This window comes from Plectropomus leopardus, chromosome 24 (assembly GCF_026936395.1).
Source record: "Plectropomus leopardus strain MGB_pleo_1.0 chromosome 24, ASM2693639v1, whole genome shotgun sequence".
NCBI lineage: Eukaryota > Metazoa > Chordata > Actinopteri > Perciformes > Serranidae > Plectropomus > Plectropomus leopardus.
Window position 1 is genome coordinate 16,886,546 of NC_142199.1, and position 20,177 is coordinate 16,906,722.

General features: G+C 40.0%; 1 protein-coding gene across 1 annotated transcript in view; it reads right to left on the bottom strand.

The window, feature by feature from the left end:
* Positions 1-122: 122 nt before the first annotated feature.
* The window catches only part of nalf1a (NALCN channel auxiliary factor 1a), a 43,126-nt gene continuing 23,071 nt past the window's right edge, over positions 123-20,177 (bottom strand). The window contains exons 2-3 of the mRNA XM_042513371.2: positions 8,169-8,340; positions 123-4,446 (exon numbers count right to left, since the gene is read on the bottom strand). Coding sequence (XP_042369305.1) covers positions 4,148-4,446; positions 8,169-8,340 — 471 coding nt within the window. The 3' untranslated portion in view covers positions 123-4,147. The remainder of the gene's footprint in view (positions 4,447-8,168; positions 8,341-20,177) is intronic.

The window sequence follows — 20,177 nt, forward strand, 5'->3', positions numbered from 1 at the left end:
ATTTTATAAAAATTAGCGAGTTCTAATAATTGTTGCAATTTACAATGTAATTATATATTCTATTTTTAATAAATAACACTTATGGTTTTGGTTATTATCAGTAGAAAAAGCACGAACACCAGTAATGTTTAACATAATTTATATTTATTTTCTTTTGAACAAAATGTTAATAAATGTATTTGTTTTACGTCCAAAAAAGATCATGACTTGTGGGACGCATTTTATAAATAATTTCATCCAAGTCTTTTGTAGAAAAAAAAGAAAGTAAATTAGCAAACTAAAGCATCTCTAGTATGACAATATGACAACTTTATCGTAATTTTTTCTCTATATTTGAACCCTTTTCTCAACTCAAGCTTCATATATATTTTTTTGTATAATTTTCTCAAGACCTCTTTATCTCATCTTTTTAACATCCAACTTAGTCCTACTCATCAACTCACACCACTGCTTTAGACAACAGAAAAATGCGGCAAAAATCTCAAAAAACAGACAAAAACCAAGGAGGCGAACAGAAAACACAGTGAGATTCCAACAGTGGGAGCAGGGGAGGTCTGGGAAGGTGGGGTTGGGAGGGGGGTGGCCATTTTTGGGATCCCACATCCTCAGGACATATTTACAACAGAAAGGACAAGGGGGCGGTGGTGGCGGTGGTGGGGGAGGGTTAGTTTTGGGGGTGGGGTTCATCTGCATAGATCCACAGGACTCAGATCGTGAACAGCTAGAGATCGAAGGGGACGGAGCACAAAGTGTGGGCCTATTACATCCGCTGCTGTCTTCAAGGGAATGTAGTTCTCATCGTCAATTTGTCAAAAGAAATTAATAAAATAAAGAAACAACACGTCACAGGAGAATATCAAGCAAAAAAAGGGGATCAGGTAGTAAACTGGGGGCGTAAGTCTATGAAAATCCAGAGGCAAGTGTAGACTTCAATGTGACATCCCACTCTGATGTGTGTGTGACGAGCAAACCGATGGTGGCTGCGTGATGTGAGGCGAGGTAAGATCAAGCTGTTAGTGGGGGGAAAAGGAGGTGGAAGAGGGGGGGGGGCACTGATACCATGTTTTCACAGCCAAGAATAATTTGGAGGTGAAACTCCAATCATAAGAGGACAGTAAAATGCTTCATTAAAGAGATTTAAATTTTTGGTATATCACTACTCGTGGTATCAGATTTTAATATCGGAGTAATCTCTTTTATTTCCCGCCCAATCTCAGTGCATTTAAAGTATTCCTAATCCCTGCGTGACCTGTCCTCATGTCAATGTGCACTTAACCGGCAGCAGCCATGCAAAAAAAAAATAAAATAAAATAAAAATAAAAATTGGATGGATCAGCCCTTGAAAACACACTCCTCACACGCTGACACTAACACAGCCCTTTGCTAGTCTGTGAGAGATAGCGGTTTGATCAGCTCGTCAAAGGGTATTTAAGAGTCGACGGGCTGATTGATTGATTGATTGATTGGCTGGCTGGTCACTCGCACCTACTCTACGTTACAGAAAAAAGCCGAGGCGACAGCAGTGTGAAGATGCCACAAAGTAGGACACTAACACCGGCTGTCTTTTTGTTTTTTTCTATATTGCTCCATTGCCAGTATCTGCCTCACTGGGCGTACGCAGCAGAGAGGCACTCAAAGATCCAGGGCCTCATTTATCAACGCAAGCGTCGAAATGTGTGTGTAGGAGCGGTCTATAAAGAAAAAAACACCTGGCGACACATTAGGGGACTCAGTCTGTGTTTGTGCTGCTGGTCTTATTTCATGTTACATTGTGTTCCACAACATTTCCACTAATTCCAAAATTCTTTTGCTGTCTTGCAACTAGTCATTAACATGTTGTCTCACCCCCTCACTGTCCAAATGTTTGTATTTGTTTGAAAGAACATTGCATTTAGGCTTTTCCTTTGACTCTCAACAACCGCAGAGACGATAGCTGATTATTTTTCCCTGCTGATATTTAGAAACTTCATTGTTTTAGAAAATAAAATCTGCAGGAGGCATCACTAGTGGAGTGAGTCACGCATGACCCTGGCACTTTATCCATATAGCAATACTATTTTTTTTTATGTTTGTAATTAGAGAGTGATAGAGAGAAGGACACCACAAAGGAAGGGCCATGGCCCCCTTGATACAGTTGCTGGTTTCACCACTGGCCCCTTGTGGCAAAAATAGGAGACTGACATTACTGTTTTTAAGAGGCTGCGGCACGCTCATTTTTTTAAACTAGCGTGAAGATAGTGATATTTTATGAAAGCAGACAACCTAAAGCATCCATTAATTCAACCATGTCAACACAGCTCTTCGGTAAAGGAGATGAATAACACTTCAAAAGTAGGCCAAAATTAAGCAAGGGAACAACTGGCATGGCCATTTTCTAAGGGCTCTCTTAAACTCTCACTTCAACATAAAACATTCTGAATAAAAATGGGTTTTATGGGAACCCACGAGTCTCCACTAAACTTGAAAAGGCTTGTTTGGGAACTCAAAATGTTCAAATATTAATCTTTGCAAATCAGATAATTAGATATATCGACTGTAAAAAAGAGACCAGTGTGCAGCTCTTTAACTGTCCGTATTGACTTAGAATTCCTGAAACTTAGTTTGACTTTTAGTTTTGATGTGCCACCTCAAGATTTTCAGTGGGCCCCGTGTGGCAACGTCTACAAAAACTTTCTGGAGAGAGACGGTCTTGTTCGAGTCTACATTTACTCCGTCCCCTCACTCTCTGATCACATGTGTCGTTTTTGAATGCAGCTGAATTAGTTGTTATCGCTGAAGTACTTTTCTGTTCCTGTTGTCAGACATTATTTGACGTGGCTCATACCTTAACCATTTGGGGAAAATTTTTCCACTCGTTTCCAAAAATGTGGCCAAAGCCTAATTTATGCATTTAACACCAATCCTCCTCCAGCTGGGTGATGGAGGTAGGTGGAGGCTAACAGTGCGGTCGCTCCCGTGCTCTGCATTTGCAAAGATGAGTCTGCTTTGAGATCCAGTTGCATCTCTTAGATTTGATTGAAACCAGTCTTGTAATAAAGCTGCTCTAACTTCTATTTTTAATGGAACTTTAGTGTACTTTTTTTGCTCTGAAAAAGTTGTTTCGAAATAAAAGAAAGGCAGGTGAAACTGATAAGTGAGGTTGTGTGTGCACAGTAACGAGCATACGCGCGATTGATAAGTGAGGCCCCTGGTGTTTTGGCATCACGCAACTGTTCTCGAGCGTCCCTGGGTTGTCCCTGCAGTCTCATGTACGCTAAATACTCCCCACGTCCGCAACACCGACACTCTCGTCTGAGGTAAACTGAACACCACCTCCCGTCCAGGAGCCTTGTGACGGAGCTCAGCGTCAGCTCCTGTAATCATCAGCTGAGCCGCCACTTCCTTCGCCACTTGGTCACTCCTAACTTGCTCAATGGCCCAACAAGTTAGCAGAGAAAGCGAGCCAGTCTCAGAGCACTTAAGGTCCTAAAACGTGTAGGCATGGTACCGTCGTTAAGGGGGGTCGAGAAAAAAGGTCTAGTGGGACGAAATACAAGCTGAACATTAGGATATATAGAAGAATCACGTACAATTTCAGAGAAACGAGACCCACATGGAGGATGGATGGTCCTGACAGGCCCTCGAGCAACATCACAAACAAGGTAGTAAAGAAGATGCCTCTGAGGTGATGGAGAGGAGGAAGCTGAGCACAGTTGATATGTCAAAACATTCTGGCACCTGAAAGAAATGCAGCAAAAATCTAAAGGTAATGATGAGTGAGAGCGCACACTTCATCAAAGTCCGTTTTTCCTCTGACGCGCCATCCATACACGCTGAGAGAGGGAGGGGAGGGGAGGGGAGGGGAGGGGAAGAGAGGAGGGACAATATGCTAGAAAACATTTGGATGGAATAGAAACAATGAGCAGGTTTCAAGTGGCAAGAGGTCAGTTCTTCAGGGGGGTGGTTCTCAAACACCTCGGTTCGGTCGATGTCCAATCCCAGCACCCTTAGCTCCAGTTAAAACCCTCCCACTTCCTGTGGTTGATGGTTCGTCGGCGGCAGATTGTAGAGGCATCTCCAGCATGTCTCGCCAGATGTGTCCCTGGCAGCCGTGACATTGTAAAAGCCGTAATCCTCTCCAGCGAGCACCAGGTTCGACCCCCAAGGTTCACTCCTCGTTAGAGGCGCTCTCCTCTGGCGAGAAAATGGCAGCCACGCCCACCAACGTGGAATTATGGGAGGCTGAAATGATGATGACAGTGTGTAGGAGGACGAGGGCCAGCAGGCAGATCTTCAGTCGCCCGCTGCACAGTCTCGGGGTGGCAGCGGAGGTGACCGAGGCCCCCTCGGGCTGGCAGGAAGAAGCAGTCCTTTTTAGTGTCCCGCCTGAAGGGTGGTCCATTTTGGAGTCCCATCGGACGTCGCAGCACTCCGCCTCACTGTCTGATAGATGATCTCCCAAGAGCCCTGAGAAAGACACGACAGGAGCAATTAGTGAAGGTGATTTGTGTTGTTGACAGCTGATAAAAGTGGAAAAAAAAAAATCTGAATCTATATCCAGGGTTTCCACACGTTTTCATGGACGAAATTTCAAAACTATTCCATGACTTTTCAAGGACGGCCGTGCTTCGCACTGATCTTTTCTAAAGATTTATTTGCCCTCGCTCTGTTTCCACCATAAACACCTCAGAGTGCTGTGAAATCAACAACAATACGAGTCATAAAAGTTTCAAAATATATACATTTTCCTTTTACGCTCAATGTAGTGTCCATCGTTAAGCAGCCCAGTTAGCACAGCAGAAACCAAATAAAATATCAAATATATCAAAGTATAAATACTCTGGAGTCCTACGTTCATCGCCTGCATCTATGTTGCTCTTACCCACAATGCTATCAACCTATAACCATGTGCGTATCATACATGACTTGTTAATAAGGTCCAGTCAAAGGTTAAATATCAGCCTGATAAATAACCACATGGATACAGAGGAGTTAGACTGTGTTTCAGGAGAAATGGAAGTAGGACAGCTGAACGGAGCCTGAAAAACTGTTCCAGTTCAGTTAAAAACAGCGTCTGTTAACACCAAACAATCTCATTTACATTGAATGGTTTAATTGCAGTGCAGTGATGATTTTCCCATCAACTTTTTTTTTCCCCTTCCTGCTCTGTAAACACATCACTAGACGTCAGTTTGTAGCTGTGATCACGACAAAGAGGAGCAGACACAGTGACCCTCAGCTGAACTCAAATTAAAGTCCACGACCACACCGAGGGGGACGCGCCGCACCGCCGCATCGCCGCATCGCTTGATGGCTCTGGAAGTTTTCACTTGCCAGCGTGTTGAAGGAGCTGTTACTGCTCTCACCTGAACCGGGGAAACTAGACTGCTGGCGGCAGATCTCACCGAGTTCTCACCAAACTACAGCACAGGGAGTAAAAAGATGATGAAAGCAGATCTAGGACTAGTTAAGCTGAGGTAGAAAAAGCTGATTAAGAAGATTAAAAACATTGAAGACTGTCAAAATAGCTGACTAAACAGGTTTCTGGGAGATGTTTTTCATATTTACAGCAGCTATATGCACTATTTTTCAAGCCATTTGAGATGACAGAATGCCTTAAATGGGCTCTGTACGTATCTTCACATAATTTGGGGAAAAACATGATAGACAAAAACATCCTGTAGATCTCACATCATGTTTTGTATCTGATTCAGGCTTCACACAGACAGGGGCATGTCAAATTCAAGGACTTTCATGTACTTTTTGGAGCACATACTTTTATTTTAAAGGATAAAATAGTTTTCACCTTCTATTGCAAGAGAATTGTGCAATTTTGTAAATGGAGCAGACGTGCTATCAGGGCCTAAAAATACCTTGTCATTAATTAACTGGTTATTATTATTCAGATGTGTGGTTGGCAAAGGACAAAAGAGCAAGCAGCACCCCCTGCAAACTCAAAAAATCTGCATTCAAAAGCACCACCATCAGCAGCAAGACACACACACACACACACACACACACACACACACACACACACATAAACGGCTGCTTATTTACTGCTGAATTACAGTTTAAGCTTGTGCTGCTTCAGTGTGAGTGTTCTGCAGGCTCATGAAACGTATTTGCGCCGAATATTTACTGGAGTTTTACCACCTTGTTTTTGGTGCTCAGAGCTCATACAGACTTAGAAAATGTAAATGCAAGTGTGGCTGTTCTTCGCTTCAGAATTTTCAAAAATGTATCTAACTATCTATCTTAGTCAAGTTCATTTTTTAAGGAACAAGTAAAAGAAACGTGTGATTTTCAAGGAATTCCAGTTGTTAATGTTCTGAGTGTCAAATTTAAATACTTCAAGCACCTTAAGCACCTTGTATGATCCCTGCTAACTCCGGTTACTGTTTATTCATATGTACGTGAGAAACAGAGAGTTTGGGATATGACGCCGTCATCTCCGCAGTTTTTCGCGTGCCTGTTGTTGCTTTGTGTAATGAGCACATGCTAGAAACAACAATGACGGACTTGCTGACATTTTGCCAACGCTGCTTAGTCTCATGATGACTTCACAGTTAAACTTAGCATTGCTACACAGACTCAAGGACAAACGGAGGCGTCTGCTGCGCCCAGTCTTATTTGCTTCACCTCAGCGTCTGCGGTTTAAAGTCCAGTTTTGGATCAGGCCCGAACCAGCAGATGTTGGGACACTTTCCACAGTTGGATTATTATCGATGCTGAGTGGAAGGAAAAGTTTCACATGTCCAGAACGTCACACTCATGTTTGATTATGCTCCTTCATCATTTACTTAAAAAAGGATGAAATGATGATGACATACAACTTTTGCTTCGTTAACTTGCCGGTCTTGCCGGAAAGCTGAAGGTATTTCAAAAACCTAATAGATCCCCACTGCTGTGAGGATGAAACTTGCGCAGTTATCATTTTTTATGAGAAACTGTAGGAACATTTTTATAGGAACATGTTCATTTATGCTGAAGAAAACTACAACCCCTGTTTCATCCAGTATCTGAAATTATACTGCTGGTACAACTCGTTTTTTAACATTAACGACATTTGTAATTTAACATAAACTCTAATATATTCACTATAGCCTCAAATACAACATTAGAAGAGGACACTTAATTAAACATAAAATAATCAATACTACAGCTACTCTGTTTAAGAATAAAAATATAAATAATACAATAAATAAAAGACTAAACTTGAATTTCAATACAGGCCAACATTATCTAATATATCTAACTGTTCTTAATGTTTAGCTAAAGTGGATGAGCTAATTATATTACCGTTTAATCTCTAAAATCTTATTATGCACGGTCTGTTTTGGACTTATTGGTCCTTTTAGCTAGTTGACTAGATGTGATTTGGAAAAGTAACAAGTAAAAGAAAGACACGATCCTCTGTGCATAATAAAAACGCACCCTTGTGACACGCCGTGCACTCTATTTTATTTCTTTTCCATTAAATTGTCTTTCTTAGAGGGCTGAGTAAAAATTAAGAAGACCTCTCCTGGAGAGAACACCTTTCAATTTCGCAAAACAAAAACATGTATCGTCATCCTCGTTTCCAGACAGCCCTTCCCCAACTAATAAGCGTCTACGGTCCCTTGGCTCATAACATGTTGTCGTCCTAATGTAATTTCCAGCTCAGGTCCGCCCAGCGTCAGCCCGGCCAGAGGACGTCTCATCAGCCACAATCAGAGCAAACACTGGTCTGTCTGTGCTGATGATGCTGTTATGATGCTCAGATTCCAGATAACTTGTTTGTTGGCATGCAGCCAGCGCCTGCTCCTCTGAGGCAGAGTCCTTGGTGATTACTACTGTATAAACTGCAGTAAATATTGAGACACGGGCCAAATTAAATTCATCAATGCATTGTTAAAAACGTCCTTGTGTGAGCGCGGCTGTGCTCAAACGCGCCACTAGATGTCATCAGAAAGCCTTCAGAAACACGTCTCGCCTGTTTTCCTGGAGGAATACCATCCAATAAACATGGAGACACACACTGTGCATGAATTAATACTGTGCGTCCTATTCACTGACATAAATTAAACGAGGTTTTCTCTGAGGCGCTGGAGAATGCAAGGCCACACACACCCACACATGCAAACATGTCCGCGCTTAATCTGCTGCTGTTGTAAACAGGAAGTCATATGGGACGCTGAGTGGGTATTAACCTGTGCAGATGAAGCTGGGGCTGCCGCCGTGGATCAGGTCGTCGTTATCGGGCAGGATGAACGGACAGCTCTGCTGGACCTCCAGGCAGTACTGGTGGCATGGTACCTTCCTCTGACAGGACTGCTGGGTGGTGGGGAAATACTGAGCGCACAACCAGGGCTTATAGGCTGTCTGAGGAGGAAGAAGAGGAGAAGATGGCATAAATAGACGCTGGTTCATGATTTGCTTAAAGACTGGGGAAAGTTTTTTGGCTCTGCTGGGCCTCCCTCTGCTAATGGTAGATCTGTACCAGCTTGTCCTGGAAAGTAATAACCTGTATATCTAAACCAATAAGCATAAAAAGATACTTTTCCAAAAAAATTGATACTCAGAACTTCATGCATTAATGAGAGTTTAGGAGATATTAGCAGAGGCAGGTCTGCCAGCAGAGCCTTTGGGATATTAAATCAATGTTACCACAGGACATTAGCTAAGACAAAGTAGACCATGAAAAAACAGTGCAACGATTTGCGTATTTATACATTATAATAGGTTGCTGCAGCAGGTAGCCCCATTTTAAATGACCATCAGAAATGTGAAAATCCAATGATAATTACTATTTCTACAGCTTCTATCATCCTAAACGGTTTCATTTTTGATGATTTTAATCCCGCGGATTTGGAAGGCATGTTTTCTTAAAAATAACCGCATGAAATTGACTGTGGTAATTTCTATTATGTGCAGACCTTGAACTCATGACTGAGGAGAAATCTGGTCCCAGTGGCTGAACCAGTTGGGAACCACTGATGTAGAACAACTTTCACAAAAATAAATCCTCCGTTAATTTAGTCTGGCATGTTTCTCCAGGTATAACAACGCAATTTAAGATCAAGTGGCACCAAACAACGTCATCAACTGCGAGTTTCTGTCCTGCTCCGAGTTATATTTGCTGTAGTTCACTGGGAGGCAGAAAGTAATACAAAATGCACAGACGTATGTGCATAGGGAGGCAGATGGTGACATGTAATAGCCAAAGCCTCAGGCTTGGAAAGCTTAGCAAAACAAAATGAACCAAGGGCAAACCACAGTCTGGATTCATTCTCATTTTAGCTATCCAGTCATGTGCTTTTTACTGGGATTAACACCAGAGAAGGGAAATTACAGCAAAAAGCACAGAAAATCCATCGAGCAGAGACTGTTATCGGATTTGTTTAGAACCCCTTCCTGCTGCAAAAAGCTCTACCAACCTGGTGCGATGAAAGGTCATCGAAACTCTGCGTGACAAACGTGATTCTGTGTGACTTTTGCTACAAGACCTGGTTTGCTTGTGCATGATCAGCGTGAGCCTCAATAAGGCTTATACAAAGGGCTGCAGCGCATGCAAACAAAAGCAACGACCGAAACTTACTATCAGACAAAAAACTCTTCACGTGCCAGTAAAATACAGCACAACACATGACCCCTTTTAGTTCACTGGGTGTCGACACATAGCCTGACTGAAAACTGGATGTTTTTTTTTTCAAGGTTTATACTGATGGCAACTTTTGAGAATAGTCTGTTCTGTTCTTTGTTATTTTTTGCACGCCATTAACAAACGTGTTTAGCAAGGATCCCCTCTATTTGCAATAATGTAGTAACAGCAATTACAACAGTAACTTTTAAACTGTTCACTCAACTGGAAATTTAATGATCATAATCAACACCGATGAACACAATAATGCACTTAAAATGATGAAACCATAATCATTGAAAATGCAGCTGTCAGAACATAGAAGAGTCTAAACTGCAGAAAGCATTAGTTGTGTGAAGCGAGCCAGTCAGTATCATGAATATTACATCGACTTTTGATAGTTAAACAAGAGTCTGCAGCCATGCTAGCAGCTCTTTGAAGTTTAATTCAGACACAGTGGTGCTAACATGCACACAGCAACAAAGCTAACATGCTAATTTTTTACATGAATTATGTTTAACATGTTCACAGCAGGCTTATAGCATGTTCTCATGTTGCCACAACTGCAAAGTACAGATGTGCCTGCTACTTATGTAGCTAATTAGCACTTAGCATCTTAGCCAATTAGCACTAAGTGTTTTAGTTTAATGCTATTTAGACACGTTTGCTAGAGCTTAATTAGCCACATTTGCTAGAACTACTCTATAAGCATGCCTACGAAGTCCCCAATGATATAACTAACTTTCCTTTATGTATTAATTTATCCTTCATTTACATTTATTTTAGTTTTTACACGAGGATACAGCCATGCTAGCAGCTCTGAGGTGGTAATAACACACTCACAACAACAGAGCTAACATGCTAATGTTTAGCAGACATTGTGTTTAGCATGCTCGTCATGAGTTTGGCATGTTAGCATTGGCTAATTGGCATTTTAGTTAGTGCTAAGCATTTCAGCTAATTGGCACTAAACTTTTTAGTTGAATGCTAATCAACCAGTGCTGACCTACACTGTTAGCATAGCTGAAAAGTCACAATTAATATGACTAATTTATCTTTATGTATTAAATGTAGCCTTCATTTAACACTATTACAGTTTCTATTGCAATACAAGCTACATAAAAGTTATGCCAACTCATCAACCTGAAATCAAACTTTTGTGTTGGTGTGTACGTGTGTGATCACATGCTCCGTCTCATGTTTTCAAGGTTTTCACCCACAGAACTGAGTAAAAGCATGTCATTCCTTGTGATCGAACGGCGGAAAGTAATGTGCACAGCAGAGCAGTGCTGCACCATGTGCAACCCACACAAGGTTACTGTATTGTCAACATCAGCAACTTGGACTGCTTACGTCAACCTATTATTGGACCGTGTGTCTCCTGTAACCGGATGGCAACACAGTATGTCACCTATTGTCTTGCAGAAATCAGTGAGACGAGCACGGTAAAGGTCTGTCCTTTAATAATAGAGGAAATGTGGCGCTATTAAGTGATGGAGGGCGTTAAGAGTCATTTGACTACCTGACACATTCAAGCAAAAGGGGTACAACAGTGGTTTCCAAGTCATGAATCACAGACAAAACAAACCATTAGTTGCAGTCAGGTAATTACCAGGTGGGAGAATAATAAAATGTTCAGCATTGAGAGTTTTACACGTACAAAAGCGACGTTTTGCAAGAATTATCTTATTTGTAAGCTTGGTTTCACATACTAAGTGGCTATTTCCTTATGAATTAAACATGTGATTAAATAAAAAACAAAGATAAAATCTTTTAGTTATAATTTAGGAAAAGTTTAACATTCAAAAACTCATTCAAAAACATTCTTTCAGTTTGATGAGATCTGACTTAATTTGATCAATCCACCAAATGTCACCAGATTTGAATTGAAATGTTAAACCTGATTGGTGCCCTGAAATATGTGACACACATTTTTCACATCTAAGCTCCACACCCTTTAACCCTTTGAAATCTGGATGACGTGAGGTTTTCTTGTGCTGCATTCAGACGCCTTTCACAAGTATTTCAACCTTTGAAACCTGAGCAAAAAGGTGCAATTATCTTCAAAAACATGCAAAAAAGGCAAAGAGCAAATTGATAGAAATCTGTAAAAGCTGACAATAAAACAACACGAAAATTAAAGTTTAAAAAAAGGAGACAGAGCAAGAGAAGGAAAAATATTAGATTTTTTTTTTGGCACTGTTTTGGGGTCACTTCCTTGTTGTTTTTTTTTGGTTTTTTTGCTAATTTTCAGGTAATTTTCTTGTAACCTCTTGCTAATTTGTTGCCAATTTTTGGGTCATTGCATTCCTCCCAAGTTTTTGAAAAAGTCGATTTGCTCAGGTTTCAAAAGGTTAAACCATGTGAGAAAAGAAACAACAAAAATACAGAAATCTCTCATGTGAAATAAGCAAAATTGTTCAAAATTTGTCCAAAAAAAAAAAAATGCTGTCTACTGTACATAGGACTCCATATTTCACATCATTTTTAGGACCTTTAAAGTTATGAGACATTACTGAGGCGATGCATTTTGTCAGGCACTTACTGGATTTTTTTTTTTTTTTGTCTCAGAATAAAGTAAAACTTCCGGTGATTGTCGGTTTTAAATTTCCTGTTTGTTTCGCATTTAGCATGCACAACAAAGCCACCTACAGAAACATCAACACATAACCCAAGGAGAGAGACGTCACAGCAGAGAACACAGCGCACACAGTTAATTACCCCCTGTGTTATTTAACCACAGAGGGACATCTATGGCTTGGAGGTGGGATAGTTAACTGTCATTGTGGTTTTTAAGTGTCACGGATGTTTTGTTAAATTACACCCAGGAACCTGCGCAAAGCTAAAAGGGTATATGTTGTGCCCTTCCTACATCTCCGCTGCATTTCCAAATGCTGAAATCACATTGGGGGTCTGATTTGTGTCCTGTTTAGACCGACATGCGAAGATAACAAACGCTGCACAGGCAATTATAATAATTATAATAATCTGATTATGGTGATGGTGATGAGCATGATAATGATGAGGACACTGTGGACCTGAATGCTTTGCAAAAGCAAATGTATTCCAGACACGTATGACTTCACGTTGATACAGTATAAGTGTGGAATAAACTGAACTGTAGGGGTTAAATCTTCCAAACTGTTTTCTAGGAAATATACTCATCCTTCAAAAAAAAAAAAAAAAAAAGAAAAAGAAAAAAGGTCAACACTCTGGTTTTAGTGTCTTGATGGGAGATTTGTCTCCATTTTGACCCAGGTTATGCTCTTGGTGCAAGGTAAAAAAAATGTTTTTCTGCAGATATTCTGTCTTAATAAACATGTTGGTAATTTGAATAAGTCACATCGACAGTTTAACTCCCATGTCTCTCTGGTCCTGGCAGCCGTTATCTCGTCCTTGTGCGGCTCTACGGCTGAACGCATAGAGGAGATTCTGGCTCAAGGCCAAGATAAAAATCACTCAGATCACTGATTACATTTGTGTTTTAAGAGTTCGGAGTATTCAGTCGAAATCGGAGGTAATAAATCCACAGCTGGGGATTTTCAGAGTGGCGACTTCCTGTCTGCACAAATGGGTGTTGTTTAATTCGCGATGATTTAGCATAAATTCTTGCCAGCCGTGAGATAATCTGTCTAGGGATGCTGCGGCTATCAAAAGAGAACCAAAACAATACGATCGCAGTCAGACAGGAAATCTGGGTCCTCCTGAAGATGTATGCTGGCAGTTGCCAAGGTAACGGCTTTTTCTGCTTTTCATTAGAGCTCAATGGGTACTGCCCCACTCTCTGTTGGTTTTCTGTTTGTGTGCACATGTTTAGGCGTGCAGGCAGGCCAGTGTGTGTGTGTGTGTGTGTATAAATGTGAGCGTGCATGTGCTCAGCGTGAAAAGGGAAGCGTATGAGAGCAAATTGAGTTAGTCAGGAAGCAGGCCTGGAGTCTGATTTGATCAGTCTAATGTGTGATCAGTGTGAATGGGAACCTGGCACTCAAAAAGCCTCTGTCGCCATGCAGCTTAGTCTGCTTCAAACAATGTACTGAAGCCCAAAGACACAGAGAGGAAAGACACCAAGCTGGCGACCATTTCCACCGGGGCTTTATGCCTGCAGCTGGTTTCAGCCTCAGCCTGCCTGTTTGCACACGCAGCATTTTGCCCGGCTTTCGGTGCTCAAATCTTAAATTTCAAAGATGAAATCAAGACGATCCTCGTGATTCGGACATTAACATGAACGCAGAGATGTAAAATACACCAGTCAGACATTTTCAGCGAGTGCTTACAAGCAAATCTTTTGAAGCCTAAAAATAACATTTAAAAATTAAGATTCAAACGCTGACGCTTTGGCAGATAAGTGTCAGCAGTGCTGGCATCTGAATTTCACCACAGTGATTATTACTATTATATAAGAAGCAGACTGTAGAACAAGTCATAGACTGCCTCTTTTCTGTATGCATGCAGTCCTTTTACCAGCCAGAACATACTATTCAGAGCTTAAACTACATGACTCTTGGTTTGCAGTATACATATATTACTTTTTTTTTTTATATTTAGCTAATTAACTCCATACTTTGACATTGTTTTGACCAAAAACAAAACAGGAAACCTCAGACTTTCCTCCAGAGTCCTACCTAAACTAGAGAAAGTGCATCAGGTGGTCTAAGATACAATTAGAGTCAAACTGTGATTTTCATTTCCCTCAATTTCTGTGAGATATAGACTCTAACAATACTGCAGCTATTGGATTAAAAATGATCAACACATTTTTTTGGACACAATTGAGGGAACAGTGACTAAGTTTCAAGCAGAAAGTGAAAACTATTTAGCCAAGACAAGCTTTCTAATAACTAAAAGGTGAGAAAAACTAATTTCACATGGTGTGTTTTAAAACTGAAGGACTTTTTTTTTTTTGCCTAAATTTGATTTTATTTTTATAATATATGTTATTTATTTTATTTTGTTTGAATTTTATTTCTATAATTTATTCTATTATTTATAATTTTATTTTGCCTAAATCTTTATTTTGCTTAAACTTTTTTGACTTGTACAGGTAAAAAAAAAAAAAAAATACTAGATTATCTCTGACAAATGATGAAAAAACAACACTTTTTAAAGTGGAACACATTGAAGACAACAAAAATATAATATTATCACAAAGGTTTCTTTTTGGTGTACCAACATAAGTGGGAAATATCTGGCATTTCTGGCTGGTTTTATTGGTGATTTTGTATTGTTGTTGGGTTTTTTTTCTCTCTGCATGTGAGAGTCCACTGCTCAGATTTCCATCATGACAAGTTTAAGGAAATGAATTTCTGAAATTATGTGACGACAAAAAAATTATGTTGCCAATTATTTTGAGACTTTACAATGCAACGTCAGAAAAAAAAAACAATTCATAAAATCCTACTTCCCATGTACGACTATTTTTAAGACCTTTTAAAGAATAATTTATGTTATCTCTAATTCCAAATGTACAGTGCTCTTTATTCATGTCATCTAAACACCTGCTGAGTCACTGACAGCTCCCACACACTCACTGCTGTGTTTGTTACACATTAAAGAAGCTATAATGTTGATGTGGTGATGACAAATGACCACAAACAACATAGACATACAGAGTCAGTGGCTAATGTAGGGAGTGTTTAAATCACAGATAGGACTGAACTGCCTAAAAACAGCACTATATTGGACTAATCACATTAATCAAGCTTGTGGAGAACACTATTTTGGCGGCACTACCTCTGCAAAAAAAAAAAAAGTGCAAGTAACCAGGCGGACACGAGTGAAAAAAAAAAACATCAAGGATAGGCCATATATGCTGATTTTTTTTAGCAAACGTGAATTTTAATTTCAGTTCAAATTAAACACTTCGAGTTTTTGATTCTGCCTGTCACATAAAATAATTGGCAGGTGCATCTGATGCCTTCGGGGGGGGGTTCTGCCTTTGTTCTGTCATGTATCATCAATCAATCTGAGAGCGAAAAATGTTCTCAGATCGAACGGTGGAAAAACCACATCTCAATGAGGAGTGCGTATAGAGGGGGGAGGTACTGTAACCAGCTGTGCTACACGTAACAGGATGAGGAGAGCTATTTTAGTCCTCAACGTAATATAAATTAGCAACCGCAGAGAGCAAAATGTCACGTTTGTGATGTAATGAGATGACCCTTGTCTAATACTACAAAGCATTTTCCTCTGCTTTGGCTTCAGGGGATCCACAGCTCAGCTCAGATGGATAACCCCCCCTGTGACTTTTGTGTTGTAAAAGCGGGTCAGTTTTGGTCATTCCACCAGCGTCCCGCAGTTTGCAGGCAGCGGCCGTCTCAGGCTGACAGCTCCTCCAGTAAATCTGACATGCAAAGGAGCTCTTCCTCCATTCTGCTTCGCCGTGGCGCAGGGCTTCCCCTCACCATCCCCATTCACATGCCTGTCATCTGACACAGAGAGGACTGTGGGAGAGCTTGTCTGCAGACAAGAGGAACCACTGAGCAGCAGACAAATGTAAGCGTTTGCTCAATATTCATTCAGTACCCAAATTACCACCACCGTGAGGAAAATGTCAAACTAAAATTACTCCTGAGCAGCAGCTGCAACATAAAATCATAGAGGAAGCACTTAAAAAGACGAACAACTTTTTCTATCCACTTTTAAATGTTTTCATCTGTTGCGAAATTAGTTTGATGGCCTGCAGTCATTTCAAAAACTGCTTCGAATTTTTGTTTCTTTTTCGGAAACAAACGGGAGGAATTATTTAAAATGGTCCTTCCATTGACGCTGATTACTGGAAGGACATTTGTATGAGGACAAATAAACAACTGTCCAGCGTAAACACCGAAAAGACACAGGCACAGTGTCCTCCTACTGGTTTCTTAACTGAATATCTTTGGTTGTAGACAAAACAAGACATCAACAGTCAACTAATCCATGAATCAAGAAAATAATCAATAGATTAATTGACTCTTTAAAATAGCTGGAAATCTACTTCCACAAACCAAGCCACACAAACCTGATGAGGAAAGAGAGCAGGGAAAAACACTAGCAGTGCTAACAATGGCAACAGTGCTGACAAAGCTAACAGTGTTAACCCAAGACGGAACCCGACATTGCGCGTTTTGCTTCAGCACAACACCATCACCACTATGGGTCGATATTATCAGCGTTGAGCATCATATAAGCACAGTGTAGAGTGTAGCCAGCCAGTGAGATACACACACACACAGGGACAGCTATCAAAACAAAAAACAGAGCAGCTCAGACTGCAACACACACAGAGCTCATTGAATTACTCCAAATAGACGCTGGCCTATTTAATGTGCAAGATTCATTTTCATTAGAGGGAATGTGGAGAAATTTAATCATATTTGATTAGTGTGGGAAATCTTAAGTTTTAGTCCAGAATATATTCATTTTATTACGTTCAATGCATCTTGGGATTGAAAAAAGGATGAACATTTAGTTTAAATATTGAGAAATGAATGCTTTAAAAAGTAAAAGTAGTTTAAAAAGAAATGGGAAGACCAAGTATAGATAATTTTCTTCTTTTTGTTTTATTAAAAAGATAATTATCAAAGCTCTTTTCTTTATATTTATATATTTATATTGTTGTTTTTTCTTTGTTTTTTTCTTTATATATATATATATATATATATATATATATATATATATATATATATATATATAAGGAAATGTTATTGTTGTGAGTGTGCAGTCTACACCTACAACTGTGAAAATATTATTGGGGTTAGGAACCTAATATTGGCATAATAAATGTGTTAAACTGTTGACACTAAAGAATACAAAAATATGTGGATTCTTTGACATTTTTACCTGTTTGTTTTATAACTCTGAAGTGCGGAGTCAGGCCAGCTGTTTGCCCATATTTCCAGTCTTTATGCTAAGCTCAGCGAACCACCTGCTTGCACTAGATCCACATTGAACGTACAGACATGAGAGCAGTATCGATCTTATTATCCAGTTCTCGTCAATAAAGCGTATAAGTGTTTCCACATGATTCAACTCTCAAATTTTTAGAGCATTATATATTTCAGGGTTTTTTTTCTGTCCTTTAAAAGCCAGTGTTCAGTGATGTAGTTCCAAAACAAAAGTCATAAAACTACAAATTCAACTATAAGCGGTCTATAGTAAACTGTACTTTCCAAATAAAGCCCCATGTTAAGTGTACTTTGTTGGTTTAAGCTTCCAGTATGTAAAAACTTTAACTCAACACGCCGCTAAGTATCAACACCCTCTTTCCTCCCAGCAGGACGGTGTCACACACACACACCAGCTATAAAGTGGAATGACAGAGACGGCTATAAAAAGCATATGAGTCAGCTGCAGAGTGAGATCCCAGTTAGAAGCTGAATGACACAGATCATCGCCGCTCACACAATCACGGCCGCGGCAGAACAGGAAGCGGCTCACACACACTACCTGAGCTATTTTCTTCGCTTGATGAGAAGCATTTTTCTTTTGCAAAAAAACATCCTGAGTGTGCAAAATATTCAACCCCTGACACTTAAGATGGTGTTCGCCCTTTTTTTCATAAGAAGGAGGCAAGGTTCTTCACAAAACATAAATAAAACACTGACAAAATGTTGACAGGACTTTGATGCGCTCACAACCCAAATCTCAGTGGCCGCCTCGGGTCACTGACGCAACCCTCGGATAATCCAGCAGGACAGGGATGCATACGGGTGTCTGTCTTTCTGCATTGATGTCCGTACTTATTACATCCCATTCCCCGGTGATGTAACGTATCCAGGCGCTGTATGTGTGCTTCTGGAAAATGACACTTTGAGGCAGAGCGTTTTCATCAAATTAGATGGTTTGCAATCTGGGTGCAACCCTTGTTTGTACATTCACCGTGTCATCTTGGAAAAACGAGCGCTCTCTGGAAGAAACGGGGTCAAAGGGGGGCTTTGGTGGACGACTACAGAGCCGAAACACGACTCTTTTTTGTCAGTTTCTTTCCTGAAGAGCAGTCTGACAGGCAATGGCCCGAGGGTTCAGAACTGGAGGGGGAACTCAGTCCGAGCTATAGTTGTGTCTAAGATGAATAACACCTCTGACACAGGCAGGCTGACTGACACTACACAGTAAAAACAGATGACAAAACAGCCCCAAACATCAGCTGGCACTTGAGAGTTTCTGAGTCAGTATGTTTACATGATAGAAAAAGTTGAATTATTCTGCTAGTCTGACTAAAAGTGGACAAACAGACCTAGATAAAGCAACTGGAAATCCAGCTCCTCTTTCATGTATATGCCTTAGTTGGACTTGACCTGGCCTTGGCGCTGTGCACACGCTCATAGTCGCAGCGCCGCCCTAACCACAGGGATTATTTGTCAATTATGAGGAAAGAAGGGATGGTGCGAAACAGGTAAGGCTTTTTTTTTTTTAAAATAAGCCCTAAGGAGGGACTTGTGATTTTTATTTTGGCTTAGGTGCGAGACGTACAACTTTAAATGGTAATATTTTGTATTTATTTTAAAATCAGTTTAAGTATACAATATATTTGAATATTTGCTCCGCTTTACCTGAACCTTACCTGAACAATAGCTGGAGTAAGGACTGTCTTACAGCAAGGTAAAGCAGTGAAAATATTATAAAAAATAGCATACAGTTAAACTGATATTGATCATTTAAGGCTGGATTTGCTTAGCCCGTTTGATTTTACGTATGTGACCCTGCGGTTTTTTATTAAGTTATTGTAGGCTAAATAATAGGGTGATTGGGCCAATAGCAACTAGCCGAAAGGATGAATGTAAATGTAGTGACTGAGATGCAGGCACAAGCCTGGAGAGCGTCAACATAAAAAATGTGGCAAATCTATTTTCAGAGTACGTCATTTACATGTGTGCCTTCATACACACGAGGGATTCACACAGGAAATTGTGCAACATGTAATCTAGTGTAAATTCTAGATGTAAAGCCCTTTGAGACAAACTTGTGAGTTTGGGCTGTATAAATAAATTTGACGTTCTGAACCTATGCAATCCAGCATGTTAGTGTATTTGACTAATAAAGCACTGTGAGCCTTTGCACCTTTGCACAGCGTTCTAAATTTGTATTTTAGAGAGGACCTATTGTGCCGATTATCAGGTTCAAAAAAGCACTATTTTCCTCACATCGTCTGTGCTTTTACAATATTCGCCCTTTTTCTGAAACACTTCATTTTAGTGCCTGTCTCTTTAAGAAATGTACAGTATTGACCACCATTTACATATATATAATACATCACACTATTACACCCAAAAAGGCTGTTTAACAACACAAAAGATTAATAAAGCACTATGTATTATTATTTTTATCTTTTTTTTCATAAAATGAAACAATATCTAACTTAGTAGAAAATACTTGCTTTCACAAGTGCCCATATAATTGATCTTCTGTTTGTTGTGAAGTGGTTATGAGAAACATGCTCCCCCTGGCTCCAGAATACGTACGCCAAGTGTCTATGTAATCCTAAAATGTTTTTTGTTTCAATTCTCAGGTTTTTCATACTAATCAGAACAACTATTTGTGCAAATTGCCAGAAATTGCAAAGACAGAAATACAAAAACACAAATCGAGAGCCATGTCAGCT